Source organism: Pavona decussata, unplaced genomic scaffold (assembly GCF_977016875.1).
Source record: "Pavona decussata unplaced genomic scaffold, jaPavDecu1.1 SCAFFOLD_180, whole genome shotgun sequence".
In the NCBI taxonomy this organism is placed as follows: Eukaryota; Metazoa; Cnidaria; class Anthozoa; order Scleractinia; family Agariciidae; genus Pavona; species Pavona decussata.
The window spans coordinates 477711-490960 of NW_028145590.1; the positions used below are offsets into that span (position 1 = coordinate 477711).

General features: G+C 39.4%; 1 protein-coding gene and 1 long non-coding RNA gene across 2 annotated transcripts in view; both read left to right on the forward strand.

Annotated features, from left to right (window-relative positions):
- Positions 1-1904: 1904 nt before the first annotated feature.
- LOC146463106 (cytochrome P450 10-like) lies at positions 1905-10629 on the forward strand. Its single transcript, XM_085084835.1, has 9 exons — positions 1905-2344; positions 2748-2938; positions 4256-4543; positions 5745-5842; positions 6770-6936; positions 7730-7808; positions 8885-9041; positions 9684-9727; positions 10416-10629. Exons 1-9 carry the CDS (start codon positions 1914-1916, stop codon positions 10524-10526), a joined length of 1566 nt encoding a protein of 521 aa, XP_084940961.1. The 5' UTR covers positions 1905-1913; the 3' UTR covers positions 10527-10629.
- A 1902-nt stretch (positions 10630-12531) lies between these two features.
- LOC146463107 (uncharacterized) overlaps positions 12532-13250 on the forward strand; it is a 38021-nt gene continuing 37302 nt past the window's right edge. Inside the window, exon 1 of the long non-coding RNA XR_014856994.1 lies at positions 12532-12661. This is a non-coding gene — a long non-coding RNA (uncharacterized LOC146463107). The remainder of the gene's footprint in view (positions 12662-13250) is intronic.

Genomic DNA, 13250 nt, shown 5'->3' on the forward strand with positions numbered 1-13250 from the left:
ATACTTGAATCTAAAATGAAAATTGGGGGTAACACGCATTTTTTGAATGTTATTAACCTTAAATTTAGGAAAAACCATCAAAAATGTTTTTTTTAACTTTTTAGAATTATTATTGCTTGATTGCCTCTGAAATATATGCCTAGCTCCTGGTGTAATATATCACATACGTGGAAGAGTGTGCCATCCCATTTTCAAACACCGAAAATTTCGTTGAAAAAATGAGACAAACAAGTATTTTAACCAACTTAAGGGTGTTTGGAAATTTGATAAAACACTCTTTAGAGTGTTTGATGTAGCTTTGATATAGCTTCTCCAAACATTGGTAATACTTGGAGAAAATCAAAGCAAATGCTCACCAAATTTTATGATTTCCAAACCTCCTTCAAGAATTATTAATGAGTTTGAAAAGGGACAAAAGCTCTGTTTAACTTTCTCTTTGTTGGTAATTGCAGAATAATTTCCGTCTGTGATTATGACCTTCTAAGTAAGTAACCTTCACGCTGTTATTTCGTTTTTCCGTTTGAAGGTCACTCAAAGGTTCCCGGATGGAGGACGACCATGAACCACTGGATCAATATCAAAGATTGTCAGCGGGTCCAGAGAGACCTGTCAAGATAAAGTTTATCGAGCGATATTAAGGCCTTGTTTATAATACGAGGATTTACAGTATAGTTGTGTCCAAAACTGTGATAGGCTATATCGTGTTACCTTGTTCAAACAAGGCTTTAAGTGTCTATAGCACAAGGATTTACTGTAGTTGTGTCCAAAACTGTGATAGGTTATACCGTGATACCTTGTTCAAACAAGGCTTTAAGTGCCTATGATACAAGGCAGCTGTAAGATGGAAACCATAGAAATTTTCGCTAAATAATAAGATAAAGAATTAACCTTGCGGCTCGTCGATCAGGAAATTTTTGCCTTGTCTTTGCTAGTTAGGAATTAAATGTTTAATATCTCAACGCCTAATCAGTGATCGATGAATCGACTGTTTTGAATGAGTATGCCAAATGCAACCGCAAGTCATGGACGAGCGCCGCTGGAATACACTTGAGACATTTGAATTTTCTCGCGAATTCAGTGGCAGTAAAACACCTTTCTCCATTCTTCAGTTTTAGTTCATTTGTCGTTTGCTTTGCCAATAACCTGAGGATGATCCAGCTTGACAGTTTAAACGGTCATTTACCTATTTACATACCATGTCAAAAAACGACATGTCGAAAGATTACACAAATAAACAACACTTGAGAGCTTTTTGAGTTGTTGTCACGCACAACTTCTCACCACAATAATTGCTAAAATTGACCCAGAATTTTTGTACCCACATCGCGCTGTAAAAGTTTAGAAGTGTGACTCCTTTTTCTTTTCTGTATTTTAAAGTCGTATACGAAGCATTGTCACTGTTCAATTGCACATAAATTGCATTGAAATCTGCCCTGCTTTCTATTTGTAATTTTCATCGCTTGGTCGAGGAATAAACACAGTTCCATTGAAAAGTGCCGGCGACAAGAAATTCGCACCGAAAATCCTATGTTAAAATAATGAGAAACAGATGGAATAATAAGAAATTAAAACAACAACAACAACAAAATAGTAAATACTAATCTAGTTGTCAAAATCCACTCCACTGAAGAACAACTGGTCAACGCTTGCTTAAGTAGGTGGGCCTGGGCCTTCACAGTATATTCTTGAGCGATACTTTTGCTATTTTTATTTCAACAACCCTTACCGACACTTCTTACAGAGACACGACGTCAACCCACGATCTTCCAAATTTAGAGAACAGTTTATTTTGTCTCATCTGAGAGGTCTCATTCAATGACTACTGTTTATATTGATTGATGATGCTAGATGACGTGCTTTTTACGTCATCGTTTCTAGCTTGTCACGCAAAATTCTGTAAAACTCACACATCAATGGCTGCTACGAAGCTCGCTTTCAAGGGAACTCTTACACCGCGCCTTCGACTTTTTGCTTCCGTATCTTTACGTCTGATCTCTCAAAGAGCAGAAGCAATCCCTAGTGTTCATTTACAAACGCCACTCGATGAAAAACACTTGCCCTTCGATGAAATCCCAGGCCCACAGGGGAGGTTATCAACAGCAGTAGCCTTCCACCGCCAAAGTGAGGGATATAGAAAATTCCACAAGCTCGTGGTGAAACTATTTGACGAGTATGGCCCTATATTTAAAGAACATGTTACTGAAAAGACAGTCGTACATGTTATGGAACCAAAGGACTTCGAGGCTATTTTCCGAGCCGAGGGTAAATATCCCAAGAGGATTCAAGTGTATTTTCTTGAGGAATATAGTAGAAGAAGGGGTGAGCCTCCAGGACTGTTCAGCTTGTAAGTAGTTTTGTTATACTTCGGGGTGATAAGAAAAGTATGATTAGGCAATTGAATCGCAGAATTTCAAACGATTTGCTATAACATTGGGTTGTTAATTTATTCAACTACGTTTATTACACGTTTCTAATGAAAGTAGGGTGTCACGCAATTCTTTCACTGACTGAACTGATCAGTTTTTTTCAAATAAATTGAAGGGCTATTGGATATCTCTCGTGGACAGCACTATTCCACTCGATTTCCGCGCGCACTTGTGTGTTTTGCAAGCGCTCTGCGACTCTCAGTCTAAGAGAAAGAACTATCTTCTCATAGACCGCTTGTTCGCTGGCTCGCTTAGATGTGAACTTTTTCAATTGACCAGAACATTCGGGTTAAACATTCGTCTCTTTGTTGTCTTCTACAGAAATGGTGAACAATGGCAAAGAATTCGTGCAGCATTGGCACCCAAGGTTATGCGTCCAAAAGTTTTAGAAGAGAACATTGACAACTTCAATGCTGTAACCAAGGATGCTGTTGAGAGAATGGTCCAAGTAAGGGACAGTAACGGTGAAGTTCCTGATTTAGAAGGGGAATTAAGCAAATGGTCTACAGAGGGTAAGGCGATCGATTTAAAAAAAAATAATTATTCATGAGTCCCCTTTTTCGTCACATTGAATTTCTGTATATATAGTTCTATGTTTTTAATAATGATACATAAACAATAACAATGTTTTAAAAAGCTTGTTTTGCAAAGAGAATGATAATAATCATAGTGATGATGATGATGATGATGATGATGATGATGATGATGATGATGATGATGATGATGATGATGATGATGATGATAACGATGATGGTGACAGTAAGATAAAATCGTTAGGGAATAGGCCTTTGATCTCTAAAAGTGATTTTCATGAGGGTAAGGTAAGGTAAGGTAAGGTAAGATTATGTACGGTAACGCAAGGTAAGGGTCCTCTAATTAAGATAAAGTTGTTGTTGAGAAATTGTAGTGGGTAGCATGACAGCATGACAGTTTCTTGTTAGATTTGTTTGCGTGAATCAATTATACGAATAGGAAATGAAATCGCTAGTTTTTGATCAATAAGATAAAGAATCGTCTCACTGATGGACACCTTCCAAATATTGACAGTGATTAGTGATTTCATTGCATAGCACGGCAACAGGAGAACTTGAATCTTGCCCAATGTAATTTAAATAGAGGCGAGTCGCTGTGGGTGTATGAACCGTGAGTGTAATTGTCAGAGAATTTAGAATAAATCGTTTTTTTTTTTAACTGTGATATTGTGAAGTACGGCCGTCCAGACATTCGCGACAGTTTAAAGTGCAGTAAAAATCAAGATGCTTAACATTTCTGAAAAAAGCAAGGATAAATAGTTAGTGGTTGGACCCTTTCAGGTCACTGGTACATCGGAGGATAATGGCCGAGGCTGGAAGATTATCCGAAAAATGAACAGTTCGCTTTCGAGGGCAGAAGTTCTAGAGTTGGTTATTAGATTAAACACCAAAGTACACCAAAATGAAACCGCACGAAGGCTGTATAAAACGGTCGAGTGCTCTTTGCGCTATTTCTTTTGATTTTAAACTCCAAAACTCGTGAATTTTTATAATTGAGGGAGGAGAGAAACTTAAGCGGGCCGTGAGAGTACGCCGTATTTGAAAGTTTACGACCCATCATTGCACGTGCGCGCATTCACGAGTTGAAAAGGGTTTACTTTGTCGCAATACAGGACACGTCACCTACAAAATGTACCAGAATCTACAAAAAGTCTCCGACGGCTAGTACATAATTTAAAACAGCTCCAGATCAAACAACGCGTTGCCATGCGCAGTTTTTATTTATTTATTTTTAAATGAAACGTCGATTGCAAGCTTTGTTATCAGTTGAATATGGTGCTATTTGATTCTTCACAGGTGTTGGTACCTTTGTTTTCGATACTCGTGTTGGGTTGTATGAAGATCCGCGCAATCCAGAAGCTGCAAGGTTCATTCAATGCATCCATGACTTTTTTGAAAATGGTCATCACCTGTTGTTTGCACTTGTGGAGAGAAAGCTTTTACCTTATGTGGATACGCCATCATTTAAACGGGTATGCAAAGCTTTGAACGAGGTAAATGAAATTGGTGCCATGTTAGTCAACAGAAAAATTAAGGACCTTCGAGAGATGGCTAACAAACAAGATGACTCTCAAGAAACTGAAGGTAAGATTGACTAGAGACGAACTTCGTTTGAAGCTTGACACCTTTGACAATTAAGGTCAAAGGTTCAAAATTTGTTCAGTGATCAGCTTCTTCGTCGGTGTGACAAGATAGGCGAGGCACGCCATACAATTAAAAAAAAATGACCCTGAAACTGGTACAATCTTTTCCCAGCCTCCACTACTTTCAATCAAACGCGATTGAAACTTGCGTACTTTCAAGTTAGAGGCGTGCACCAATCCGACCACCAACCTGGTAGTTTTCAAATGGGCCTGTGCATGATGCAAACCTTGGCCTTTCATTCACAACGTCCTTAACATTTTCAGACCCAAGCGATCCATTAAAATTAATGATCGTTTTACATGCGCCCCGTTAATGTTATCTATTCCAAACCATCCGCTTTAAGCAAAAGTTATACATTGCGCGTTAAACTGAAAGGAGACTTAGCGATCGATTTCGTGAACATCTTCGAGACGTTGATAGAAATGACAAAGATGCATCCAAACCAGAAGCATAACACTTAAATCTGCGTAGCCATTCTTACAAACACATGGCAGTCTTTTGCATTTCTCTGCAGATCGCTGTACATGCTTAGAGCAGGCATTCTTCTTCCAAATCGGCGCTCTTGATCCCCACAGAACCAACGAACGCTTTCCATTCGACTAATTTATCTTTGTTTTCTCTTGTTTACCATGCTCCCACCAATCAATTTCCCTCCAAAAATAAACCCCTCCGTGTGTGACGCCCTTAAAAAGTCCTCTAAAATCTTAGCATTTAAAATCTTTCTTTCCTTTTTTTTAAAGTCCTTTAAAATCTTATCTGTATTATTACCCTCACGAACTCACTAAATTAGTCGTATATTACATTTACCTCAGTTGTGCTTTGAATACTAACCGTTATTATTAAAAACTGAATCATTAATTGTATAATGCAATTCAATCAAGGGATTTGATTGGCTTAGCAGCTATGGTATATGAGCCATTATACCATGGGCGAGAAATAGCGACCATAAATTGCCTTCTGATTGTTCTTGCAAAGCGAAATCAGCAAGATCTAGCAATATTGGATATGAGATGATTGTAGCCACCTCGGCGCTACGCGCCTTGTTGGCCATCTATCATCTCATTTCCAACGCGCGCTCGTGGAATAATTGTTAAATATTAAACTGTTGATTTTCTTTCCTTTTTTTCTTTTTTACTGTCAGTTGTTTCTTTGTTGTCCTATCTGCTGGCTAAAAATGAGCTCGCCCTTGAAGAAATCTCTAGAAATTCTGTGAATGTATTTCGCGCCGCCGTCGATACAGTAAGTTGACTCTTATTAATTTAACTAAAGGGATAATTACCACCATCATACTGTGATTGGCTCAGACCAGTAGTATTTCACCCAAAGTTGAAATACTGACATGTTAAAATTACAGTTCCCATGGTAACCGAAATGATATTGTTTTCTAATTTTGAACCAATGGCGTAAATATTTTCCGATTATGATGCAAAAAACTGCAAGAAGTTAAGGAAAACGCAGAAAATGCGAACACTAAGTAAAGCAGTAAAACCTGCATAATTACTTGGACAACCTGAGCTGAAGAAAAAGACACAGTCTGGAAATTGTAACCTACAAAGCCAAGGGACTTGATGAAAAACTAGAGAAGTTCTTTACCGAGGTGAAAAAGAAGGACAACTAGCCAGACAGTTGGTGGGTAATGTTTGCGTCCCTGGACTGTCATTTAAAGGACGCAGACAGCAGTATTTCCGTTGCCAAGGACAGAGAGTTTGTTAACAACCGCAAAGTGCTCAAAAGGAAAGCTCGCTTCTCTCCGTTAACAGGGCTACGGCAAACGTCCTTATGCGTCAAAGGCACTGGCCACCGAAGATGAAGAACTTTTGTAGGGTCCTCAGGGGCTCCTTCGTGGTCACCGAAATCCTAAGCGACAATTTCGAGTCCAGAATGAAAAAACAAGCCTCCAAACACAGATTCCTACATGACTCTGAGCCCTTTAAATGCCTGAGGATGTGAGAAATACGGTCAGAGTGTAAATGTTCGTGAACTCGTGTGGCAAAATGCCGAGTGGTTTCCCCGACATCAAGGGCATGCAGCCTGCACATATAAATTTATACACCACACTTCGACATTATCCTCGCCCAAGGCATTGGGACTTTCCCTCAGATCAAGCTATCTGCCCCCTGGTCTCCGAAGATTATTTAATTAGTTTGTTGTTTTATTGATTTACAGACTGCGACGTCAGCCTTATGGCTTTTGTATAACCTAGCAAGACACCCTGAGGTCCAAGAAAACCTTTATCAAGAAGTAACCAGCGTTGCAGGGAAAGACGGAGATGTTACACCGCGAAGTCTTGCAAAATTGTCTTACCTGAAGGCATGTGTTAAGGAGTCCGCCAGGCGAGTGTTATAATCAAACCGTTTTTGTAAATGGGAAGTGGAAGACAATATAGTTGAGTAAAGCATTTCTAAAAACTGTTAGGTAAAACAATGTGGTGCTAATGTCCTCTTCTGTCACTTCAGGTATGCGCACAGCAAGAAATTATACTATTTAAATCTTGTGCACCTGAACCTCAAATTAATAGGGCTGGATACAAGTCTACGTTCGTCGTGTAAATGAGGTTTACGTTCTTGAAGGAGAACTGGAATGTTGGCTGGGTTTATACGAAGGAGATTTCTCGGATTTGTTATGCGTTCCATTTTAAAATTACCTTCTAGAGAACGTTTTCCAAACTCGGCTCGGTTTAATCATAGTTGATTAAAGGCAATGGTTATGAAATTTGACAAACGTCTTTGTTGTATGTTTTTGTTTGCCGTTTTTGGCCTTGACCCTGCACAAATAACAATAGAGTTTGGAATGTGTTGGAGCAACTCACCAACAGAAACGTTTTTGTTAAGATATTCAACTGTGGTGTGAACGTTACAACAAAGAATTGTGCAGGGTCGCGGCCCTTCCAACATAAATTGCAGCACCATTGTTTTCATGGCAAGGTTTCCTTACCAGTCCCTGAAGTAACTATGGTTTAATCTATTATGTTAACACCGGCAATGCTTCAAATTCAATTGTTTTGTTGTTTTTCTTCCTTGACTTGTAGATAGAGGAACTAATCCTTCCAGTTGTTTTGGCCGTTAAAAATGTATTTAATTACTCTTTGCCGGCTGAGCTGAGTAATCATCTTTTTTCTGTTGATAGGATGAATCCAGTGTTCCCATTTAACAGACGAATACTAGAGAAAGATGTAGTTTTGAGAGGATATTTGATTCCCGCAGAGGTATGTTAAACGGCTAAAGCGGTTGTTCGAAACTCAATTAACGTTAATCCACAATTAAAAGTTAATTGAGGCTTTCATCTCGCTCGTTGCAAATGTCTCTGAAAGCTAATTTTTGGCTGAACTTGAAGAAAAGTCAAAGTCGAAAATGCAAGGCAGAAATAGTTTGAAGAAAGCCTTTCCCGTTATCGTTAGTAAGTAAGCTAGAATCAAAGTTCACACTGAACCTGTGTAAGCCTAATCGCTGAGCTTTGAACAGCTTCGCCGTGATGATTATTCTTCTTGAAAAAAGTTGCTCTGTAAGGGCGCGTTTTATTTTTCACAATTCTTGAATGAGGATGGACAGAATGTAAAATCGCCTGTTTTTCTATTCCGCATTCCTATTCCGGAATGGACAGAATGCCATTCCATCCATTCTGCTCCCAGGGACAGAATGAACAAAATGTTGCGAATGAAAATCCAAGATGACGGACGGCGAGATGAGCGCTGCGGATTCAAATACGTCTCTACAAGGGAAAAAATCAGGTTACACTTTTGGACAAAATGAAACATTGCTTCTAATTTCATTGTACCAAAAGTACAAGGAAAATTGCTGCGATAATGGCTGCAATGGCAGCCTCTTCGTCGGCCGCCATATTTGTTACGCAATGTTTACTCGGCCAGGACCGACGGGGTTTCTTTTATGCAGACAATCCGAATTATTCCTAGCATTCCGTACCAACCATTCTTATTCCAGAATTGTGGATAAAAAAACGCGCCCTTAGTTACTTTGGCCAATCACAACAAGCTCAAGCAGCGCAATAAACCAATCACAATTGAAATATAATACATGTAACCGGCGTCGAGTGCGGGAAAACGCGTGCGAGCAAGTCACAATTTGTTTTGGTCTTGTTTATCATTGGTTGAGAAAGTGACGCAAGTTTTTGCCAACCAATCACAGCGTATAGGGAAGCAAAGACAAAGCAAATGCGAATTACCTTCGATGCTCAATTAAAAACTACTCTATCCACCATCGAGAAGCTGCGATACTTATATTTAAGAAAAGTCCAAGTAACTTTGTATTGTATAATTCTATGCAGACAATAATCCAGCTGGATTTTTGTGCCACCGCTATGTCAGAAAAGCACTTTCGCAGTGCTTTAGAATTTAAACCCGAGCGATGGTTGAGAGAAAACAAGAAAGAAATAAATGCGTTTGCATTCCTTCCATTTGGGTTTGGTCCGCGCATGTGCATTGGTAAGTTTGTTTAATCAAAAGATTACAAAAATTGCCAGTGAAAACAGTGCGCTCCATTTGAATTTGACGTTCTGGATAACACGCCATTTTGTTCAAGTCGAGAGGCATGGTCGGTTAAGGCATTGAATCTTATAACGCTTCTCGGAACTCCACAAACCTAATATCTTTAGTTTAAGTGGAGGAGTGGGGGAAGGCATGGAAAGTCTACAGGATGCGGAAAACGAGAGCGAAGGAAGCGCGGATCTGCATTTTCCTTAAGTGGAATTCCCAACGTGGTAGGTAGTAGAGGGGAATGGAATTTTTTTGTGTCTTGAAATATAAAGAATAAAGCCACCGGAAAACCGGGGGGGGGAGGTTTGAAAGGGGATTGAGGCAGAGATATATTAAAGCCGATCCAAGGCTCATTTCACCAGCTTCAGCGCTGCCATGGAGTACGACCGGCTACGATTATGTCCTTCTAAGTCCTTACGTAACTGTTTTAGTGACACCAATACAAGTGAAATGACAGTAATTAGAGTTTCGTGGTCAAAATTTGCCAAAATGCACTGTTTACACTATGTTTTGAACGCATGCTGGAAAAAAACTTTTGTGAGACACATTCACGAGGCTGGCAGTAAAATGTTCTTTTGGTTCATGTTTCAGGTAGCAGAGTGGCAGAGTTAGAAATGTACCTTCTGGCAGCAAAGGTAAATTACTGCTGAGGCAGATTGCAGACGTGTTGCTAACTAAAACCACCACCTTGTAAATGACCATATTTAACTTGTGCTTTGACTTTCCAAAGCTGGATGCTTTTAAATATATATAAAGGTCTACAATGCGTGGCATGATGTCGTCATATGACGTCATACTTTCTCAACAGCCACCATCTTGGATTTGAAAACCTTAGAAAACGTTCAAAATTTAAATTGAATTGAAAATGATGGTTCAAGAAACACGGGTTTCTCAAGAAAGGTGCTTTCTAATTCAAAGGTATACCTTTTGAGCTTCCTTACCTCTGAAACGTGGTTCCTAATGTAATACATTGATGAAGGATTGTTTCATTTCAAACACCGAGAATTTCATTGAAAAAAAAACGAGACGAAAAGAGTATTTTAACCAACTTCGAGGTGTTTGGAAATCCGATGAAACACTCTTTCTAGTGTTTGATATAGCTTCTCCAATCATTGGCAATACTTGGAGAAACTCAATGCAAAATTTCACCAAATTTATGATTTCCAAACCTCCTCTAACGTAGTTATTTCCAATGTTTTCTCTTCATGAATTATTAACGAGATTGAAAAGGGGCGAAAGCTCTGGTGGTAATTAAAAAATATTTTCTATTTGTGATTGTGACGTTCCAACAAAGGAGCCTTCACCTTCGTTGTTCTGTTTAAGGTCATTCAAAGGTTCCGGATGGAGTACCACCATGAACCACTGGATCAATATCAAAGAATGTCAGCGGGTCCAGAGAAACCTGTCAAGATAAAGTTTATTGAGCGATGTTAGACTTCAAGTGTCTATAATACGAGGGTTTTACTATAGTTGTGGCCAAAACTGTTCTAGGTTATATCGTGTCACTTTGTTCAAATAAGATTATTCGGTTCGAAATCGCTAACCAGGTGATCTGGTGACGTAACTCGGGGGACTGGGGAGAGAAATTTTAATGCCGTATCCCACAAACGCGCGCGGCCTTCAGTGTTGTTTTCGAATTTTAATATGGCGGCCTGTAGCTTGTGAGGTCGGTCTCATTTGAACGTTAACTCACCTGGCACGATACACATGACATGTAGAATGCATGAAAATTAATCCTCTATGTTTGACTAATGCAATTACTGAAGGAAATTGGGAGGTAAAGCCTTGAAAGCTTCGAGTCATAGGAGAATGACATCTGATGCGATAAGCGAGTGAGGACGGATTGAACCGTGAGCATAAATCTGAAAGATTTATTTGAATAATTTGGTTTCCAATATTACCTTAAACTGTGTTAATTTACCTTTGTGTCACTATTAAAATTGATATTTGCTTAAGAATGTCTTGATCCATTCTGGTATCTGTTAAATGTTCTTATAATTAGCTTGCCATGTTCAAATTCTGAACTCGATGAAGACGCGGGTGTCACAGTTTTGGCGGGCTTTTGAGACGCCGGCCGGTCGGCAGTGTTGCCGTGACTCAGGACTTTAAATTTATGTTGCTTGTTGGTTTGTTTGTCTTATTATTTTATTTTTTTGGCAATTCAACCCCGGTCAGGTCGTTTTGTTTGGTACTTTGGCATTTAAATGGCTTTCCGAGCAAAGGAAAACTCTTGCAGTTCGGAGTCGGCCCTAGTACGCTTGCACTGCCCTCATAAAAACTGCGACAATTTTTACGTGAATAAGAAAAATTTAAATGAACACTTCCGCTTGAATCCATCGCATAAACCAGACTCTTTGGTGACGACTCGAGTTCATATTACTGCTAAGGAACGTGCAGAAAAATTTCTTGACGATGAAAAAAACCCATACTCTAGGAACGTTCGTGTTAAAGAATTGTGTAAACTTCTTACGGATTAGAACTTCAACTGTATGCACTGCCAAGGATTGCCAAAATTGTGACACCCGTGGACTATTTATTACAAGAAACTACAGGTACACTTAACGATGTACACCAACAGCTGGTCAAGCGAGGTGAGTTGACGTTCAAATGAAACTGAGTGAAACCGACCGCGTTACTCCGCCATGATAAAATTCGAAAACAACACTGAAGGCCGCGCGCGTTTGTGGGATACGGCATTAAAATTTCTCTCCCCAGTCCCCCGAGTTACGTCACCAGATCACCTGGAAGGATGGGAACCGCGTGAGAATTTAGCGAAGAAAAAGATACTATCATTTTTACTCAATTTTATCTTAGTCATAAGGAAAAAACGTCTTGAATAGTTCCTCCCTACCTGGCAGGAAGTCCTCTTGCAGCCGACAATTCACATCCGCTTGGAAGACCCGAGAAAAATTAGCAGTTTCTTTCGTATTTTGTCACGTAAAACTTTAATAACATAAGAAAATTAACTCTTTTGTTTTTCGAATGGATAAAAATTGTCGTTGAGAGTGAAAAAAGGCCAGCTAGGACTTTCGGAAAGCCAACAGCATCTCGTAAATTTGAAATGATGGGCATCGTCTGCGTTTTCAAAATTCAGCTAAAGCACCGAACAGATCAAACCGTGTTAAAGTACTCAGATATTCCTTTTAACATGCTCCGCCATCTACCCCCGAAACTTAAAAGTTGGTCCCATTGCTAGTGATAGACGACGAGTCCAACGGTAACGATAGAGCTTTGTTCAAAACGTTCGCCGCTCGTAAAATTGACTCTGACTACAACAAAGGGAATCAATCTTATCCTATAATATTTCCCTTAATTTTGTGCGGATCTCCTTTTACATATAGCGAGCCACTCAGTCACATATTACTGTACGCGGGGTGAATCAGTTGCTTTCAGTTACCAAGCCTGCTTCAAAACTAATAAAATTTGTCCGCATTTTGAAAACGGAAGATTAACTGCATACAAGTGTAAAAACGTCTTTTAAAGCTCTCCCTTTAGTTGCTTCCATTTCTTAAATATACAACATCTTTTGTTTAGCATTATTTTTGTAAAATAAAGTCTTATAAATTAAAGTGCCCATAACCCCAAAATTTTTTTCGCTTAAATAAATCTTTGCACCTGTTCGAAACGCAATGAGCCTTTTTGCGCCTTTTTTCAACTAAATCTTGACTTGTTATAAGCTGTAAAAGTTACGAAATCTAGCCATCATCTGTCCCATGACCGAGCTGGTAAGGGGCATGGGTCTATTCCTTACATAACGTCACAAACTGCATTGCATGCATTTTCACAAAGACTTAATACAATGCAAATCAGTTTGTGACGTCAAGTAAGGAATAGACCCATACCCCTTACTAGCTCGGTGATCGCACGGAGAATATGTCAATCCTACAATCCTGGTCAAAACATAAAAATCCCCCCCCCCCCCCCCCCAAAAAAAAAAAAAATATTGGAGAGTCAGGAGTCAGACATGGCTCGAAAATCTTGTACATTTTCATTGTCAACTGCAACATTGTTCGGGGGGGGGAGGGGAAATAAGTTTCTACGTTTCTTTTTAGGACCTAAAACTATCAGTAGTTGTGTAATCACAACGAAACTTGTAAAAAACGCCAAGTGTCCCGAAACCAATTGGCCAGGATTGTAGCCTCCCTGGGAAAGGTTGCG

Coding starts and splice junctions, on each gene's coding strand:
- LOC146463106 (XM_085084835.1), top strand. CDS start 1,914: ATGGCTGCTACGAAGCTCGCTTTCAAGGGAACTCTTACACCGCGCCTT. Junction 5,843..6,769: donor TTCGCGCCGCCGTCGATACA/GTAAGTTGACTC, acceptor ATTGATTTACAG/ACTGCGACGTCAGCCTTATG. Junction 9,042..9,683: donor TGGTCCGCGCATGTGCATTG/GTAAGTTTGTTT, acceptor TTCATGTTTCAG/GTAGCAGAGTGGCAGAGTTA.